Here is a 19,898-nt window from a genome sequence, read left to right on the forward strand (position 1 = left end):
ATCCCTGAGGCAGCTCTTCAGAACACGAGGAAGGTTATAAATGAGAAGACGTCAGCGGGCCCATCCAGCCCATTTGGCAGGTACAGTAGCTGTTTATGGTTCCAAGGAGCTTATCCAGCCATTTCCTGAAAGTCGATAGGCATGTTCCATGATATTGCCGTGACGTGAAGAGAAGTATTCAGAGTTTAAAATTTGACAGTAAACCCTGTAACTTTGTGTGCCTTTGAGCTTTCAGGCTTGCCCGTGAGAGTGGTATCAATCTTACATTTGTCGCTAACTCTCCTGCATGCCCTGTGGAACTTGCAGCCTGGAAAAAGTGGCAGATGTTTTGTTCTAAGCCATCAAATGACTTTGGGAATACAAGCGAGCATTATCTTGCAAAGTACAAACTAGTATGCCAATTGTACGGCTGTTGACAGCCTAGCTAATTTTTCTCTCTTTTATTTCAATACGGATCACAAAAAAACTGGAATGCTTTCCTCTTTAAAGTGGGTTATGGTCTTTGATCCTACACTATCCATTAACACGACTGTGCTGCAGGTACAGTATGCCCATTTCATTTCAATGAGGCAAACAGTCAGCTGGCCAACAACAAACCAAAAGGGATGAAGTAATAGATGGCCGTTGTCAGGTATCAACGCAGAAACAGAAAACGTACTTGCTCTCGTACATCTTTCCTGTTTTGTTTCCTAAACAGTTCCTAAAAAATTCTTTAAAAAGCTCAGCATTTTAAGTCGGAAAGATTAGAGATAGGTTGGTGTAGCCCAAGAAGCCCGTCACCTGGTTCTGTACAGATGTTCACAGACTTGAAAAAGGAAACTGTTAGATTCCTTCTCCTGATCCATTTTTGATCTCTGTAACGATAATGGATGAACACAGGGTGCAGTCTCATCTTTAGTATTGAGGGACTACGGGCAGTAAATGGATAGAAAGGTCATTTTTTTCATGAAAGTAGATGTAATTGATTTGCAGGTTTCACATGACATTTCTTGTTCCCCCATTAATTCTCTTTGGTCCTCAAAGTTCTGAAGATACACAGTTACCGTGAATAACAAAAAAACCTGTTCCTTTTATGTAGTGTATACTTTTTTTATAGTATACTTCCTCTCGCTCAGCTCTGTACTTCATGCATGTTAAAGCCTGGTCATACTGGCTATACCAGGAGGCCTATGCTTGTAACTTGCAGTTAAGAAGTAGTTCCTGTAAGTACCGCATATCATGCTCCATCTGCCTGAACAACTGGCTCATGTGTGAAACCAGACCAATTTTACACAACAAGACTCTAGCCACAGAGTGCTGCACACTCATCGGGACAATTTAGAGATGCACATAAAGTAGCCAATGCATTTTTGGGAAGAAAGTGGAGCACCTTGAGAAACCTGGCTGTTTGCATGGGTTACAGTATATACACTGAACGTGCACTTACCAATCAAACCGTATGAGGCATCAGCTCCCACTGCAACACCACTCTGTCCTTAACATTTAGATCAAAATATGTGGCTACTTTTCAGTCCTCAAATTAGCTATTGGGCTGGTATTGACATAATATTTGCCCAACTCACCCCTTACATACTATACACGCTCACCATAGTTTTTGCCCTTAATAGACTCCTGCTGGCATCCCAAAAAAGCAACAGCATATTTTTTATTAGTGCTAGGAATTCCAAGCAGAACTCCGGACGTACTTGATAAAAAGAAGCAGGCCAGAAGAGCTGCCTCCCACTGAAAATAATCAACACTCTTCCCCCACAGTGGACTGCAGGATAGGTAGGTGAGGACTCTGTTCATAGAAGAATTGTCTTTGTTACAATATATTCAATACAGGGAGCATGCGGCTCAGATCACACCACTTTGATTTTCAGTACATCGGGGAGAATTACTGAAATTGTTGGGGTTTTTTTCCCATGGGAAGGAAGATTTAAGTGGATAATCTTAATTAGTCCTGAGTTTGAGAACACCTTAGGCATTAAGATAACCAGTTATCTCTCGGTCTCCACTACTGGGAGTTCGTACAGGAAACACAATAACGGTTATTATTGCTTGATTTAGAAAGCTCTTTTCATCCTGAAGGATTCCATTACACTTTACATAATGGAAGAGGCGCACTTAATTCACCACCTGGGTGAGAAACAGCCATTCTGTCCCAATAGCTCATTGCACAGTAGGTAAGGCGCAGAAGTGAGAAATGACTTCATCAATTAAAGTGAAGGAGCATTGAAGCTGGGCTAGACCGAGCTAGCCTGATCTGGAATCAAGCCAGAGTGCTGGTGTTGGCACCCACGTGCTAAAGAACAGTCAGCTTCAAGTTCTGATGGCCGCAGTGAGTCGAGGCCTCAGTTTAACATTTTTGTCTGAAGGACAGCTTCTCCCGCAAGTGTCCTGCACCTGTACTGAGGCATTGGTTTTAAACTTGTGTTCTGGAGGAAAGAAAGACACCTACTAGTCCAAGTGTCAATTCTAACAGTTACCTGATTTTCCTTAGCAAAAAAATCCAATCCCAGTTCCATAGACCAGGCCCAGACTTCAGGATTCCAGATGTTACAGCAGCAGGAATAAGGATGTCAAGGCATGAAAGTCAGACACCGACACCGTCTAAGAATGTTGTTTTTGTAACAGTGTGAGAGTGTGGAGAAATACAGGTGCTGTTGTAGCTGCACACATTGTACCTTTACTCTTGTTAAGTCATTTATATTTCCAGTCCCAAGGTAACATGTCTGTACCCCCTTGAAAGTCATAATAAACACTTCAACATTTACAATAAGTCAGATATCAAATAAAGATCACTTTAATATTTCCATCTGAGCTGTATTTTAAAAGCCCGTGTACAGTACTTTCAACTAGAGCAGAATGTGAAAATTAGCTGGAGAATGAGCGGACTGGCTGGTCAAATCAAAGAACATCAAATGCTCAAATATTGAAACAAAATAGATTATGAAAGAATTGATACAGCATTACTCTATTTCTCAGCTAGAAGAGTACAAATATTCTTTTTCCATGCTCAGATCGAGTAGGATTTCAGGGCACACTGCACTTCTCAACTTGTCCTTTCAAGCTGTCGCTTCCAAATTTCCCAACAGACTGTAATATTGATTTTAATTTTTGTATGTTGAGTAGTTCTGGGACATCTTTAAAGGTGCTGCTGTTCACGTGGGATTAAAAAAGCAAAAATCCTGTAAAATCTTTAAAAAAAATTTTGAGTCGTGATTAAGAAAGTTTTTTTCTAAATCCCACAAAGTCTGACACTTTCCCATATTTAGACGGAACACAGTGGATGATAGTTTAACCGAGCCACGACTACAGGCCCCTGCCGTTACAGGCGAGGACGCGCCTCTCCCTGCAGTGCTTTGTTCTTGAGCGCCACCGCATCATCGACCGTTTAGCAAAAACAGTAACATAAACACGCAACACAAGGAGCCCACAGCTGTAATACATCAAACCACTATATTGCCTCCGACGGCATAAAAGGGTAATAAAGTGACTATCATTAATCATCTGCAAACTAATTACTTCTATTTTACCTCCTGAAGTGGAATGAAAAAGTTACGTGGTCCAAAGGCGTACGACCAAGGATGATTACCTCGCTGGTTCCTGTTACCACCAGAGAGGCGCTGTAGTTCTCTGGCACGGAAATCCCACCAGCTTCCGCTGTGGGTGTCACGGTGATGGGAGGATCTGCTCTGCAGACCGGCACCGTCAGAGAGTCGTCCCCTCGTCGTCCGTCATCTCCCAGTTGTTCGCAAACCAAAGCCGGCAAACCCCTAAAACCCCTAAAACATCCGCCTCTGTTGCCCCTGTCCCCCCCCATCCCCCCCCCGCGGCGGCGGTAGGAGGCCGGTCTCACGAGGGCAGAGCCCCTGCTGTTCTGTTGCCGGGTGCCGGCGCGGGGCTCCAGTCCGGCTGGTAGAAGCGGATGTCGAAAGTCCGGGCCCACTTGGCGAAGACGCGCTTCTCCGTGATGAAGCGGTGATGGCTGCCCCTGCGCCCGCGCTCGTGGGAAATGTACATGGTGCACTCGTCGGGGCCCGCGGGCTCGTAGTAGTGGTAAGGTACGGGGAGATGGTGAGGCTCCCTGCGCGGAGGAGACAAAGGCAAGCGAGAAATGTCGGAAAGGCATTGTTGTTGATGATACACCCACCCGGTTTGGAATCGCCAACTGTCGCGTGCCCTTGGCAGAGAATGAGACACACGGACAAGCTCCCCTGACAAGCCCACTTCGGGAACCGTTCATTACTGGACACACTGCAAGGTCCACAGCGCCAGGTTGGCACTGACTGGAGAAGCAGCATGTCTCTGACATCCCTCTGGCAGGCCCCAGGCCTAGCTGTCACCCGAGATCCTGAGAACACCTTGGCGAATGCCAGCCCTGCCCTGGTGGCACTCTCTGGTATTGCGTGCCATTACAGCTCATCCAGGCTCAAACCCATCATGTGCTCCAAGCAATGGCCTTGCACTGGGCATGCCACTCAGCAGCCCAGATAATCATTCTGTTCCAAAACACGGATACGCAAAACCAGGACAAAGTTCCTCTAGGACAGGGCTGGACCCTGCCAGTGTCCCGGTTCCTGCCTATTATTTAGATATTTAGCAAAAATATTCAAACAATTAATAATAATTAATTCATATCAGATGGGCTCAAAAAGAGGAAACCTTTAGTCCCATAAGGAAATGAGGTCGTCGGTCCCTGCTTCAGAGTAAATAACAGCCATGAAGGATGAGAGAATGAATGGCTGCTGTATGTGAGATGGAAGAATACACAAATTTCACAGTTATGAAGTTTCTTGGACATTGAAGTGGATCTGCTGCTCTTAGTAATTCAGTGTAAGCTGGCCGATACCACTTGTACCATAACACTTTTCTGTGGGGACTGAGTAAATGATTACAGAAAATTCAAAGACTGCCTGCGCTGCATGCAACATTAATGGAATAGGTTTGATTGCCAGGGCGAAGCAATGGGAGACAGATGAGATCAGATTGCTTTATATGTATAACAAGCGTGTCCAACCATTTGCTTATTAAGACAATTTTTCAAGTGGTGGGAACGGAGTCTGCAACAGTGGTTCAGCCCTAAGTGCAAAAGCGTGTCTTGCTGTCATGTCTCCCTGTTCTCCAGCCTAACACTCCAGGGGGACACTCCCCTGCTTCTCTTGTCGTTCCTACAGCAGCTGTGCTGTTTGGGAAGCCAGCCTTGCTCTAAGCAACACATTACTGATGAGCTGACCTCTCTCTGAAAGGCACTGCAGAAAACTCATCAACCCAAACAGCTAACAGACATGCTATGGTTAAAAATGCTGTAAAGCACAGTAATGAAGTATAGCAAACAAAATAACGCACAGATACACATGCAGTACCAAAAAGACCATTCAAGGTGTGACCTCCATGGTAGCATCATGGGAAACCTGAAATCACCATGCAAAGTAACTGTCGTCAAGTATGCAGCCCACATTAGAGTATCCTTTCTAAAATATCACAAGAGGAGCACCTACTTGCAGAACTCAGGTGGCACCATGCCATAGACATTGATCCGGTCGCACAGCTCCAGGGCTATAGTCATGGTGAACCAGCCTGTACTGAGCCAGGAGTTGGAAATTCTCCTGAAAGAAAGGGAAAATCACCATGAACAACTGCCCATACCAATACAGCTACAGCTTGAAAACTGCACAGCTTGGGTGCCCGAGAAATAGTCCTTTGTATTTAGGAAAGACGGAAGAAGCACGCTGACAATGCGTTGTTTGTTTTGTTTTTGGCATTTGGGGTGGAAATTGGAGAGAAATGCACTGAGAAGCCAGGAGAAGCTTATTTCATAAACTCTGTCCAGCGACAGTGAAGCTCTGTTCTATAAATGTGAAGCTGCAAAAACCCACCACTTTGTTTCAAGGGTCACCTTTATGAATCATTAATTAAAAAAATGAAGCATAGTTGAATTTTAATAATTAATACTGCAGAGACATAATGTGGCTTAAACAGCCTTTGTTTGCCCCTACAGTGTTTACTTTTTGAATATCCACACTGCAACAAAGACAAAATCAAACCCCAGCATAATTGGGATCTTGAAAGGTATTAACTGAACATTTATTACTCTCTAATTTAATATGAGGTAATAAAGGGGCTGTCATGCATCATTTAAGAGGAACTGTGCAAAAAACAAATTGCCTCATGGTTTGAGCTGACACTGGATTGATTATAATTCTCTGATTGGCTGTAAATTACTGGTGAGAATGTCTCTGCTCCACTGCAATCACATTCATAATCTCAGAGGTAATATTGCTCCTCAAATTATTATATCTCTCTTGCTATTAACTAATTACTGGAATATTTGCTTCAAAGTTGCATCATGTTCCACTCGACTGAATCACCCTTAATCACTCGCTCTTGGCCATCAGGAACAGCTGCTTCTTTCGGAAACAGAAAGGTGGTGTTTCTGGATTTACAGCACACTTGGCTACAGGTGGTTAGATCTAATGTGTTAGGAAGCAGAAATCGAAGCACAAAGATACTCATTCGTACAAGAACTAGTAGGAGTTCGAGATTTCTGTAAACTGGGGGCTGTCGGATATTCTTGTTGCTGGTTGGCTTGGTTAGGCGGGTTAAGGTGCAAACTCATTGGTACTCTGGAAATTCACACTCAGTAACTGGATTACGAAACATTTATATCTTAAGTTTAAATTAAATACAACAGTAAAGTATTGGAAAGAATATGTTTTTTAGATATTTCCATGTATATGCCTCTGCCATTGCGGTCGGTATCAGCAAGTCTAGCAACTACTCTTCTGTATAAATTCAATTCAGAACACTTTATTCATCCCCAGGGGGGCAATTTCAATGGGTTTCCCGGTCGTCAAAGTCAATGGGATTTTTCTCTCCAGGTACTGTAAATAAAGGAATAAAACTGAGGTGATTGGGGCTGTTGCAAATCACTGGCTAATGAACTGGAGGGAAAAAGACACAAAACATTGCAATTTCCCTTTATAGGAGAGAACTGCAAACAAAATCCATCAACAGCCAGTAAAAAAAAAAAGTTGAACACTTGTGCTGTGGTTCTGCCCTATATTTACAGTACTTAAGCTCTGCTTAGGCAGCCCAGATCTGTCGCTGACAGCCGCGCTGACGTGGAGTACCTTCCTGCGCTGCGATCGCAGGCTGCTCCCGCAGACATTCAGACAACAGCCTGTAAAACCTTGCAGCAGCACCCACGCATCGACTGCTCCAGCTCCACGGGGGTAGAGCGCGCGCGAGGGTGGGAGGGAGAATTCTGATCGAGGATGGGGGACTACAGGTGTTCGAAAAATCAACATTCGCTGTACAGGTGGAAGTTAGCAGGGCCAAGACCAATCTTTACTTCAGTATTTGCAATGCAAATCCTTTTATTAGGAGCCAGCATCATGTTAGTAAGGCATGCCAGCAGCCATATCAACCTGCAACTCACAACTGGCAGCCAACTGGAGTTGAGCAGGTGTGAGCCTGGTCAGTACCTGGATGGGAGACCTCCTGGGAAAAACTAAGGTTGCTGCTGGAAGATGTGTTAGTGGGGCCAGCAGGAAGTGCCCACCCTGCAGTCTGTGTGGCTCCTGATGCCCCAGTAAAGTGATGGGGACACTATACTGTAAAAGGGTGCCGTCCTTCGGATGAGACGTAAAACCAACTCTCTGTGGTCATTAAAAATCCCAGGGCGTTTCTCGAAAAGAGTAGGGGTGTTACCCCTGCGCCCTCGCCAGATTTCCCATTGGCCCTTACCAATCATGGCCTCCTAATAATCCCCATTTATGAACTGGCTTCATCACTCTGTTCTCCTGCCCACTGAGAGCTGGTGTGTGGGGAGCAGACTGGTGCATCATCCAGGTGGGGCTGCACACTGGTGGTGGTGGAGGGGATCCCCATTACTTGTCAAGCGCTTTGAGTGGAGTGTCCAGAAAAGTGCTATATAAGTGTTAGCAATTATTATTATTATTATTATTATTATTACTTAACATATTAAGTGCCTAATAAGTACCTAACAAACCATTATATGGTGGTTATTAAGTGCTGATTACTCACAGAAACCTGCCTAATAAACACTTAATATGTCATGCTTAAAAAACTATTTCCTGTGTGGATAGAGAGAGAGGTGCAGAAGAGGGAACAGAGTGATCATTTAAATTTCCAGGTGAGAGATCTTGCAAAGACATTTTGACCTGCAGCACTGCGTTGTTTCTTTAGCTTATCTCAGCACTGCAAGCGCCACCTACCCTGTAAGGTATGGAAACTACTGTACCACCCTCAGCTCTTGGGTAGTTTTTGTCTCTGCTTTGGCAAGCAAGAAAAATGTCTGAGCTACAATTTAGAAAGAAAAGAGAAACCAACCTCAATTAGCTCCCAAACAGGATAAATTGCAGGGGCCCCAGTTCCTTATTTCAGTCCACACAGTGCAGGTCCTATCCCTCACGGTTACCGTCACGAAATGCATTTGCCTCTTCACCTCATAAATCATCACAGCCTCCAGACAAAGGCTCGTACAACGCTCTCTCCCTTGTGCTGCGTTACAAATGTGCAGCTGTTGTTGAGCACCTGTACAGTAATATACTAATAAAGAACTCACGTGGATTAATCACAGGTTACAATCCACCAAAGTAACGAGATCCTTTGCTGTTCTTCCTTCACATTGTTTAGATTAACAGAGCAAGCTCCATAGCAATTAGAAGCAATTACAACTTGCATAATTGTCCTCCTGAGTGCGAAGTAATAAAGTTTATCCAAATTAGACTCAAATAACAGGTATGCAATTAATGCTTTAATGCTAACAACAGGAAGTCAGGCAACAATCAATTTATCATACAGAAAGGCCCTGGTTTATCATTCACTTCTTCCAGACAGTTGCTTTTCTGTAGGGTAGAGGAGGACTCTAGAGTCTTTTATTTTTATATTTATTCCACACAAGCTTTCATCCCAAGCCTCTTGAGGGTTCTGCTGTTTGCACGCACTATTCAACACTTAACAGCAGAAGACACAGAACTCCTTCGAGAGAGCAGAAGAACATTAACTTGCCCACTGTTTGAGCTGAGTAATCCTGCCCTGGCTTTCCTCTGTCTGTCTGCGGTCTTCAAGGACTTAGTCTCTCAACAGCCTCTAACAGGGCCTGCAAGCAGCCCGGCACACACAACCCTTCCCTGACATTGTTCACATCTTCATGTTAAAGGTTTATTAATTCTCTTTAGTCATGCAGTAAATGTGTTCATGTCGCTCCATTTCACAATAAGAAATCAAATGGCATCTAACAGTCTCCAGATACAGCCATTAAAAAGCCAGCTGCAAGGACTTGGCATTTTAACCACATTCTCTATGTGTGTTTGTTCTCCTGCCAATTCTGAACAATTTCATCCTCAGAATGAACTTTCTTCTTTTTTTTTTACCCAGTTTATTCATAGACCTTGTGGTGTGTCAAGCAATTTTCTTATTGGTCTTTCTTAGAAAGAAAGTGCTTAGGGACAGCATCTACTGTAGCTCTGCATAATTCTGTATCATTCTCAGCGATGTACTTAGTTCTTTGTGTATTAAAAACGAAACCTTTCCAACTGCAACTGACAACATACTGTACAGCACTACCATTCAGAATATGCTCCACCTCACAAACTTCACAAAGCACTCACATTCTACAATACGATCTGATCTGATAGCCAGCTTTCCTTAAATTAATTCGCTAATTAATCTGTCCAATTAGTTCTTTAAAAATGTCCAAAAAGGCATAAGAATTTCTTTAATTGCCACCAGATGAAAATGAAATGTAATTATTAAGTGGGGCCAGCTGAACCTTAATAAAAAGCACAGCCCAGCTTTCGAATCAAAACGTTTTTACAATTTTTAATAATAAGAACATAATGCAGCACTGAAACAATGTTCAATCTACCATCTGTGTCTGCCCTCAGCCAAATGAACTTTTTTTGAACAGGTGCTAAGTAGAGTTTTGTGATTTTAGTAAAGTACCGAAAGACTCGGGAATTAGGGTGGCACAGTGGCGCAGTGGTATCCTCCCTTGTGCGTATTTTGGATTGCATTTTAAAGATGGCTGGATGAGTTTGTTCTCTTGTAAAGTATGACCAAATTTCTTTTTCAGGGACAAAAAGAAATAACAGTGAACTTTTGAACAAAAGTGTGAATAAAATTAAAGAGACAAATGAAGAAATTTAGAAATATGCCACTTTAAATATCAACCACTATAAAGTAGGGCTCATCATCCTGTCCTATCTGTTCCATTGGAGTAATTTGCAATGACCAGCTCCTTAATTGCTATATTGATTCTGCTGATTTTCAGTTAAATAATTAAGGACCTGGCTGGAGAATGAGCCTGTAATGGAGTACACTGGAAGGGGTGCAAGTTGAGTAGCCCCGCTACAGTGTGTTATTCTTTTATTTTTATTTTCTTAAGGCTTGTTTATTTGATCTATCCTGCTTCACTTTAAAACCTGTTTTTTTTATCCGTTATACTGTGGGAAAATGTAACTATTCAGGTCCTCTGAAATATTTCAAACACTCAGATACGTTCCGCATTCAACCCGTACGACATCCATGTAGACGTTACATGGGACAATAATGGAGTCTGCTTCGCCCACTGACGGCAACTCGAAAAGGATGTTCCGTTGCAAAAATAGGAAAGGGAACGGCTGTCTTTCCACTTCCTGGCGTAAATCGTTTGTTTGAGGTGTGCTATTTTAGATTTCATAGGTCTGAGTTTACCCCTCCTGTCATCTCTTGCAAAATGACCAAACGTGTGCAGAATCAAAAGCATTTTGGACATCTTTGGAATCATAAGTTCAACAGGATAAATCAATATCACTTTAATTACATAGTCAGCCATCAAACAGAAACACTATCTGTTCCAAATTACCTGTATTGATCAAGAGGCAGTGGCCCAAATCTCTTATCAATTAAAACCAGAGTAATGATATTTCACCAATTACTACAAGACACATATACAGCCCTCTGAAAGAAGAGGCAGAGTGAAGTCTCAGATGGGATTTTCACTATAAACTCTAATGAATAATATTTCAAGAAAAAAACAAAACATGGGTGGTAATTACAGCTCCTAAGTATTTTATTTTTAATGAAGTCAGTTGAGTTCACCTCTCTACCTTCTTTACTTTAAAGGAGAAAAAGTATTGGGGCAATGGGCTGACACAGCCTGACCTGACCTGTTGGTCAGGTGTTTGCTGTGCACGGTAAACAACCTGTCAGCCTGTCTCACTGTGGAGTCTGCTGTCAAGAAGCACCGAAAACCAAAGAACTGCCTTTTAAAGACAAGCAAGCAGGTTTGGAGCTGAAGGAAAAGAAAAACCCAATCAGCACAAGAATTGGACATCACAAAGTGAAACATAATGAATAGAGTAAACCCTCCAGTGTGGGTTTGATGCCAATGCAGATTTGGTCAAACACAACAAAACTCAACGGGATGAATTCTCAGTCTACTGTGCAGTTAAATGCGGTCTGCCAAAATCCAAAACACCTTTCCTGAGGGTACTGCCACTGAGAGAGCTTGAGTGCCTTCTTTGTACCTTAGCTTTGCAAGGCAGCTGAAAGAGTTTGAACAAAGAAGAAAACTCATAAGATTAACGGTTAATAATAAGATTAAGATAACACTGGCGGATAACAATTAAGACCTCAGCTTTCAATGCATCAGCACCATTCCAAAGTAGAGTAATATACTTTATTTATTGTATTTGAATTTCATACATAGTTCAGTGTACATAGGGCCATTCATTGTAATGATATGCAGTCTACATGTACAAAGGTACTATTGGGTGAGTTTACACAGCCATGTTCACATATCCCTATTTATTACATAAAGTGTTCCAGTACGTTTCTCCAGTGCAGATTTGCCTAACATGCCATTTGAAGGAATGTGACCTCCGTGCAGGATAGGTATATAACTGTATAATGAAGAAGAAAGAGTCCAAGACAGGGAGAAAACTATCTACAGCTGGTGGCAGGAAATTATTCATCATGAGCAATCGAAGAAGAATCTGAAAAGATTAGGGGTAAGATCACCAACAGTCTGCAGTGTCCAGGTGTGATAGTGTCAAAACCCACAGTTCACAGACAGCAGAATTACAAAGGCTGCACTGAAAGATGCAGGCCTCTCATCAGTACCACAAACAGAGAAGCCAGATTACCATTTGCTCCAAAGGGGGGTTTTGGAACACAAAAGAGACCAAGACAAAACACCTACCAAAATGACAGAAAGGCTAAAGTCTGGAGAAGGAAAAGAACTGCATGACTGACATTTTGCCTGCTTATATAGAAGAAAATCCTTCCAGACCAGTGCTTCGCCATGCAGCATGACAACAATATAAAACCTATAACAAATGCAGCCAAGGAGTTCATCAGGAGAAAACTCTTAGACTGGCAAGTCAATTTCCAAATTTCTGAGGTCAAACCTTAATCTCACCCTCTTCATCCTGCCTCTGTATGAGCATCTTGCTTTTTGCTGGCTTGCTTGTGCTTTCTGTTCTTATTGTACATCTCTCCCTCCACCTCATCTGCACCCCTGTAGCAGCTCCCTGGCTCATTCTTTATTCAAATGAGGGGCCTCTTTCTCCTTAGCTGGGTGGGTTACCCCAGTGAAGCTCACTACACAAATCACACTCCTTCTCCAACTTCATTATTATTTGGCAGAATTATGGAACATGCAGCTATTGCCTCAAAAGGACACACAACCAAATACCGACTTTAAAACTCTGAAATGTACTTAAAGTGAACGTCTCATAATGCAGACATTCACTTTGGGTATATCACTTTGCACTAATCATTCACATTCATCTCATGATCACAATGTAAGTTGATTGACTGTACAGCAAAAATCTCTACTGTATATTATAGAAATTGGGAATAAAAGACAACACTCATTTTGAGTGACCTGTCAAAGAGGAAGGGATATAAATCTCAGAGGGGCCATATTTCTTTGATGCTGGCTATCTGATCTTCTTTTTCTGGTTAAAGGTCATGAATAATATGAATAGAAATGTCTTTTGTTATGTTGATATGTTGAAAATGTGCTGTCCTACAAAGTGTTTGGGTGCAGCTTCACTCTGCACTAATGGAGGCAGCAGTCTTCTAATGCTGGCGGTTGTTGAATACCCACTGAATATCCACAAAGAATGTGGGGGGGGGGGGGGGGAGGAGTTCACTCTGCTTCTGGTGTAACAAAGAGAATGTTTAACTGGTTTTCCAGTGTACCAGCAAAATCAATTTTGACAAAGAAGGCTTTGCACTCCTGCATACCTTGCAGGTATGAGAGTTCTGGTATCATTTGCCAAAGCGCCTGCCACTATCAATACATCAACACAATGGCTTTAACAATAATGATTTTTTCCCCTCTGTGTATACGTTGATCTTTTGATTAGCAATGTCATGTTACCGCTTTTTCTTAAGAGATGCCACCAATTACTTGCAGTACGCTCGTCTTGCTCCTGTGGACGGCACTATACACTTGCCATTGGTGATAAAGATGTGGGGGGAGGCTGCAGATTCATGATGTTGTTGCATATTATTTGCCATTGTTTCATGTGGACACTGCATTACCCAAACCTTCTTTAAAATCTAGACACATTGGGCCAGAATCAGATTTTGCCAAGATAAAAACAGTGAATTGAATGCAAAGACATTACTGCTATGAGCTCCCACCTGATTATAAGCTGTTAATTAAATGCTTGAAAATACGAATACCACGATTTCATGTCCATATGGAAATATAACATTGGAAGATAAGAACCCCCACATACCATAATAAGCAGGGGCAGCTCGTTGTCACTGCATTGTTTCATTGCTGGGATACAGCCACCTGAAAAGGCCAGCGTGTAGCCATTTCAAATGCGTAATTTAACTGGCTTGGAGTTACTGAGCACAAAGCCCTAGAGAGTGAAAAGAGTTAAAAAAACCTGCTCCCTCTTTAAACTTTTCACAAATACATTAATCTTCTCACACAGGTAGTAAGGTGATCAGTTTGTTATTGTCTGGGTTACATTTGTTTTTCTTCAGCCACTCTTGCAGATGAAATCCAGTTTCCTGGGTGAAAGCTCATGGGCTCTGGGAGGACTGTAAAGGCCCTGTGGAAAGTCGTGAAGTGACGTTTATGCAGGTAGGTCACATGGTTTGGCCGCCATCTTGGAATTTTTTGACACACTTGAAAGATTTTCGAAAATGGTTGTTTTCTGAAACCAGACCTAGGGTTTTGAATCTCACGGGGCCATGTTAAGTCAGTAACATAATTTCAAACCTAATCTAATCTAAGACACCTCAGTCTTTAGTGTTTCCATTCTGTTGTAGCGTAATAAACCCCTAACCTCTGTCAGTAATAAATATATTAATATCCGGCATGTTTGGAAATACCAATTATCTTCATGTCCTTGTTACAACATATTTGAAAGCTTTCCTCAGCTGTACGTGCTGCATTTGTTTAAAAAATAAACCACAAAAATGTTTTACATGTCAGACTGACATGCACAGGATATTGCAAAACCATAGATGTCAAACATAACTGCAGATTTTTCTACATGGACGATGTTCAAATGTATTCACACCCCAGCAATATTTCCTTGATCATCCTTTGGCTTTGATAACACAGAGACAGACCTTACTGTAGTTGTTTAATAAGCTCAGGCACTTCTCGTAGGGATTTCTGATCATTCCTCTATGCAGAACCTGTCCAGCCCCTTCAGGTTACATGGTTTATGTTTCTACAATTGCTCCCTATAAGTTCAAGAATGAATCTGTTCCCTCTTAACCCTTTGGCAGGAGATATGGTGGTGTGCCTTAGGCTGTTATCCTGCTGGAAAATGTATTTGCAACCAAGCTCGAGCTTCTTAGTAGAGGGAACCAACTTCTTAGATACAATCCTAACAATGGCGCCAGGGCCACAGGTTGCAAACTGACTCTAAAGCAGAATAGATCATTTTCTATCGATCAAATTCAGAATGACATTCCTTCTTCAACGAGAGCCTCACTTTTCTGTGTTAATGACACTCCTGGTAAGACTGTCCAGAAAACCAGCACTTTGTGTTTCAGTCAAACCACATCATAATAAGCCATAATAAGGTGGTCCAATTAACCCTAGAACCATCACGCCTCTTGTGATTGACAGTCTTGGAAAACACAGCATGCTGATAATACCAGAGATTTTTTGAACATTTCCAGTTGTTGCTCTCGAGTGTAAGTTGTTCTCCTAAACCACACGTGACAGGGTGTCAGCTATGCTTTGCCCGGGAGACTAAAGCTGTGACTAGTTGCTGCCTTGATGGGAAGCAGCAGTTCTGCTGGGTCCTGCCATCCATCATTCAGTTTAAGCTCACATACAGTCAGAGGTCTGGTCTAAGATCTGACTGATTAAAGAAAATGAGGTTGACCAAATTTGTTTTCTTGTTCTCTTTAAATCATCGGCGCCTGAAGAGTTGGGAGAAGCTGTTAAATTGGTCCCATTAAGTCAGTAATGAGTCTCTTTAGCTTGTTAAGAGCTGAGCTGGAAAGACAACCTGCAGCCACAGTGGATCCTAGGAACAGGACTGCCCACCCTCGTGCTTAAAGCTATAAACGGCGCGGATCACAGGAGGCCCACCTACCTGTCTTTTCCCGTTTCTCTTTTGAAGAGCTCATCAAACTGCTGCATCTTCTGCCTGGATATGATGTACACCTTGAGCCTGGGCAGCACCTGGTTCATCACGCGCAGGTTGTTGTAGACCAGCCCTTTCCCGTCCCTCCTCATGTAGTTGCTGGGGCCCCAGAAGATGAAGACGGTGTCCTGGCTCGTGTTGAGGAGCTCATTGTGGTTCCGCAGGATGCGCTGCATGCTGGAGTGGGCGATGACCCTCAGGCTGGTCTTCTGGCCCACGTCCTTCCTGAAGCTCCTTGTGGGGGCGTCATTCATGCGAATGACGCACTCCGTCTGGTCGATCTCTTCCCCACGGCCACTGCCAATGAGGTGCCCAGAGCTGGTAACCAGGGCACAGCTGTCGCAGTGCATTTTCAGAGGCTGGAGAGATCAAAGAGAAAGAAATCCCACTGCCGCATCCAATCAAACTGTTGGAAGACCGCGCTAGGGGCCATCAGAAGTGGCCTTTACAGGCAGGAGATCTGAGCTCTTACACTTACTTTTTTTCCTATAATTTGTTGTTTTCCAATGTCTTTACTTACTTTAGAAACCTAGACTGTACCCGTTTAAACTTTGACATTTATTGACTGGAACTGACAAAATCACATTCTAGAGCGATGTCCTGGGGGAGCTTTTCCACTAAATATAAATGCTAAGATAACATTTAGAAAATTATTTCATTAAATTCAGCTGTTCTCAGCTCTACAACCACTAAGCATTTACTGACAGGGATGGCAGAATGTTCAGCCTGCTATTGCAGTTTTATTAAAGACACAGTTTGTCCATTTTTGCATAATAGTAAAGCATCGTTCTATTATCAATAAAATAATCACCCACTTACTAACTTCATATTGCCCTACTCTTCTGCTTTTAACTGCTGAAAATCATGGTTCAACATGTAAATTACACTTGTTGAATTTGCCACCTCTCGATGTACAGTAGAAAGATCATAACCCTGTAACTGCAAAGTGAAACAAGGATTTAGATAAACTGGGTAGCTCGCCCAACTGGGTCAACACATACTTATCTTCTAACAGATCTGTCTCCTCAATTAAAACAATTTATTGTAGTCCAGTCCTTCTTTGACACTGGCGCCATGTAAGAGTCATCGGCACTTCTTCACATACAGTGTCTTGCCAGTTTCCTATTACTGCTGCTTTCAATTTTTTTTCCCTTTTCATCCACGTGTGGCTGCCTATGACACCGTAACCGCGTGCCTTAAACAATGTCTCCCAAATTAAAGCCGGCCTGCAGACACTGTAACATTCATTAGCGGCGCTGCAGTAGGAAAGGTTGTTTTGAAAGGTGTGGTAGGGTCAGACAGCCTTGAATGACACTCGGCTTCATTGTTTGTCAATGCTGTTCTGTTGGAGAGGAGCCTTTTGCATAACCTCAGTTCCTGAACTATAAACGGGTCTTGTTTTACTTATATTTATCCCAAGGTTTTGTTTTTTTATTGCGTTGTGTATCTTTGAAGGGAAGAGTCTTTGGACCCCCTGCTGGTGTGTGCTTCTCCTTAAAGGCCTCTCTCTCTCTGGGCTCTGTCAAACCCCACAGAGTCTCTTAGTTCAAAAACCGAAAGGTATTCACAGATTGCTCCCCGACACTTTGAAAAACTTTGGCGTTGGAAGAGTCCCACTTCTGAAACGGAATGTGTGTGTGTGTGGGGGGGCCATCGTGTTTCTCTTCAGAAGCAAAAGTAAAAATAAAATTCAGAAACTGATGACACTTTCAAGTTTGCATTTTTCACTCAACAGAATGGGTGATGCCTCAACAGATATATATACAGTATACAGTATTTATGCATCAGGTATTAAACTAACATATGTGGAGAGTGCGCTAGTATGCTGCGAGGTTTAGACGTAACCAAAAACTCAGCTCCGGTTTTATTGGAATTAAATATGTTTACCAACTCAACAAAGAGCTAAGACAATGACATACTTTTAGAAGCGAACTAAACAAAGACACAAAAATTAACAAGAAGGGTAACTACAGTAAATCTGAAATAATTCCTTTAACGCTTAACCCAAGGCCAGGTATAACTCGGCTGGGTTCAAGATCACGCTCGTGTGTTTCACACGGTCAAGACAGGAACCGTTTTCGTGCTCCGGAGCGGAGCCAACAGTGCTGTGGGACGGGCTTTCAGTTTTCTCCAGTGCTCCTCCAGAGAGCACCAGGAGGCTGGGCGCCTTCAGAGAGGGCGTCGTTTTTTGCTGCCTTTAAAGTTCAAACAGTCCCAGGGAATAAAGAAAAGCAGTCTTCCGCAATCGATTTCATACAGCCTGAGCGGCTAGCCATGCTGGAACGAAAAAGCGTGGCGAGTGAGCCTTTTCCTATGAATAATATTCCCACCCCTCTTAGAGACCTGCATTCGCGTTCATTGTGTAATGCGTCAGCTCTGGCTCTCTTTCAGGATGTAATAATATGGGTGAAGATTCTGGCGCGTTTCACAGTCATCGTTACTTAATGCAGTATTTACATGTATATTTCCTATAAGCACTCGTGTGCCATTGTGATGAATTACCCCAGCCAACAGGCATGCAGGGGAACACTGTTCCTCTGACACTACGGCTGATGTAGTATGCGTGCTGAGCTAATGAGGAGCCGGTGCCTCATGCGAGCATCCCTTCTGCAGCGCATCACAGCGAACACATGAAAACGTGTTCATTAGCGCGATTCCTATAGTGTCCCGGCACTCCTAATGTGTCGTCATGAAAGGGGGTGAGGGGGTGGGAAAGGGAAGAAGAGATTAGTCTTCCGTTGTTCCCTTTGAGTTGTCGGAGAGAAATCCTCCAAGACATAAATATTGCAACAGGCAATTCAGAACTCCCATTCCATTGACTTTTTAATGCGTTTCAACCCTTAACCCCTCGTCTTACAAGGACTTTTATGTGCTGTGTCTCACACTTCAGGCCCCAAAGGAATAAAGCTCAGGAGCCAGTTTAGGGGTTGTTGCAGTATTGGAGAAATCCTATAAAATAATCCCCAGAATTACAAATAGCTTGGCACATCACACGTCCTGCAGCGCATATCTGATTCCGTTCCATTCTTAAGGTGAGAGGTGAGGTCAGCTTTATGTAACCATAAACCTACTTGTTCAGACTTCAATTTAACTGCTGCTGGATTTCATAGGTCTCTCTCTATTCTTTCAGTCGCTGAGGAGGGCATTCCTGCAAAGTCCTAGCCATGAGGTACAGAGAACAGGTGAATAGTGAACACAAGTGGCATTTTTTTAATGGAAAAATAGAACCAGCTCATGCTAAAAATGAAAATAATTGTTTAATTAAAAAAACAAACACCGAACAGCGATTCTGAAATCAGAGCAGCCCAAAGAAAGAACGGGAATATTTATTCTGAAGTTCATGAGGTTTTTTTAATAGCAATACAAAAACAGAAAATGCCATGAGAAAGGTTACCCACAAGGGCAAGTGATGCTGGGGAGCTTGTTCAAGACTCCCGCAATGCCTTTGTGAAAAGATGTGAATCTTCTTCTCCATTATAATGCACTTTTCCTTAGTTTCTCTTTGTGCACTCTGGTGTGTGGTTCACTGTTCATTCTAAAGACGTCCACTGGGTTTGACTTTGTCAATTCCTTTGAAGATGCTGAATACTTTGAATACTGGAATCAGGTCCGATCATGGCCTTCTTTGTTCAAGAATAAAGAGCTTCAAGTTCTTTTAGCCTGTCAGTGTAGAAAATTCCTTTGATCCCAGGACTCCCAAACAGCAATATCCTTTTGTAATATAGTCAGCAGCATGGTACACAATATTCTAAGTGAGGTCTTGCTAGCGAATTGTACATTTTTAACATAACATCCCTTGATTTAAATTCTACACTGTTCATTTTAAATCCTTACCCTCTTTTTGTCAATTTACATTTTTCCCACATTATCTGGGATAGAGAAAAGTGTCAGCATTACAACCAATGAGAGACCGGCTCCTAACTCCCAGCTCCTGGCACAGAACAGCTATGGCCTTTGATATGAAAGCTGTGACATTCTATAGATGTGTATAAAACTATATTTAAAACTATGATGTGTCTCTTAAATATTGCTATTCTGAGAATGCCACAGCCCATTCAGAATAAGTAGCTCAATACAAAGATTTATTTTATAAACAAGATCTTTTCTAGTACATGTGATCCTCTGGAAGTCTAAACTGTTTTAATTCACAGAATGTTACATTTTTTGCAATGTGGGTCAAAAGGAGCTGATAAGGCCACTGCCTGGAATATAGTACACCTGAGCACAAAACTCAGAAAAATACTCAAAGGCTGCCTTCAGCATTGCGTT

The 19,898-nt window shown here is 42.6% G+C and overlaps 1 protein-coding gene across 3 annotated transcripts in view; it reads right to left on the reverse strand.

Moving 5' to 3' along the window:
* Window positions 1-2,762: 2,762 nt before the first annotated feature.
* The window catches only part of st6galnac5a (ST6 (alpha-N-acetyl-neuraminyl-2,3-beta-galactosyl-1,3)-N-acetylgalactosaminide alpha-2,6-sialyltransferase 5a), a 41,407-nt gene continuing 24,271 nt past the window's right edge, over window positions 2,763-19,898 (reverse strand). For all 3 annotated transcript variants that reach the window (XM_088928355.1, XM_088928357.1, XM_088928354.1), the window contains 3 exons: window positions 15,579-15,988; window positions 5,484-5,591; window positions 2,763-4,069 (listed from right to left, as the gene is read on the reverse strand). In XM_088928355.1, coding sequence (XP_088784481.1) covers window positions 3,838-4,069; window positions 5,484-5,591; window positions 15,579-15,988 — 750 coding nt within the window. In that variant the 3' untranslated portion in view covers window positions 2,763-3,837. The remainder of the gene's footprint in view (window positions 4,070-5,483; window positions 5,592-15,578; window positions 15,989-19,898) is intronic.

Source organism: Atractosteus spatula, chromosome 11 (assembly GCF_055471065.1).
Source record: "Atractosteus spatula isolate fAtrSpa1 chromosome 11, fAtrSpa1.hap1, whole genome shotgun sequence".
Lineage (NCBI taxonomy): Eukaryota > Metazoa > Chordata > Actinopteri > Semionotiformes > Lepisosteidae > Atractosteus > Atractosteus spatula.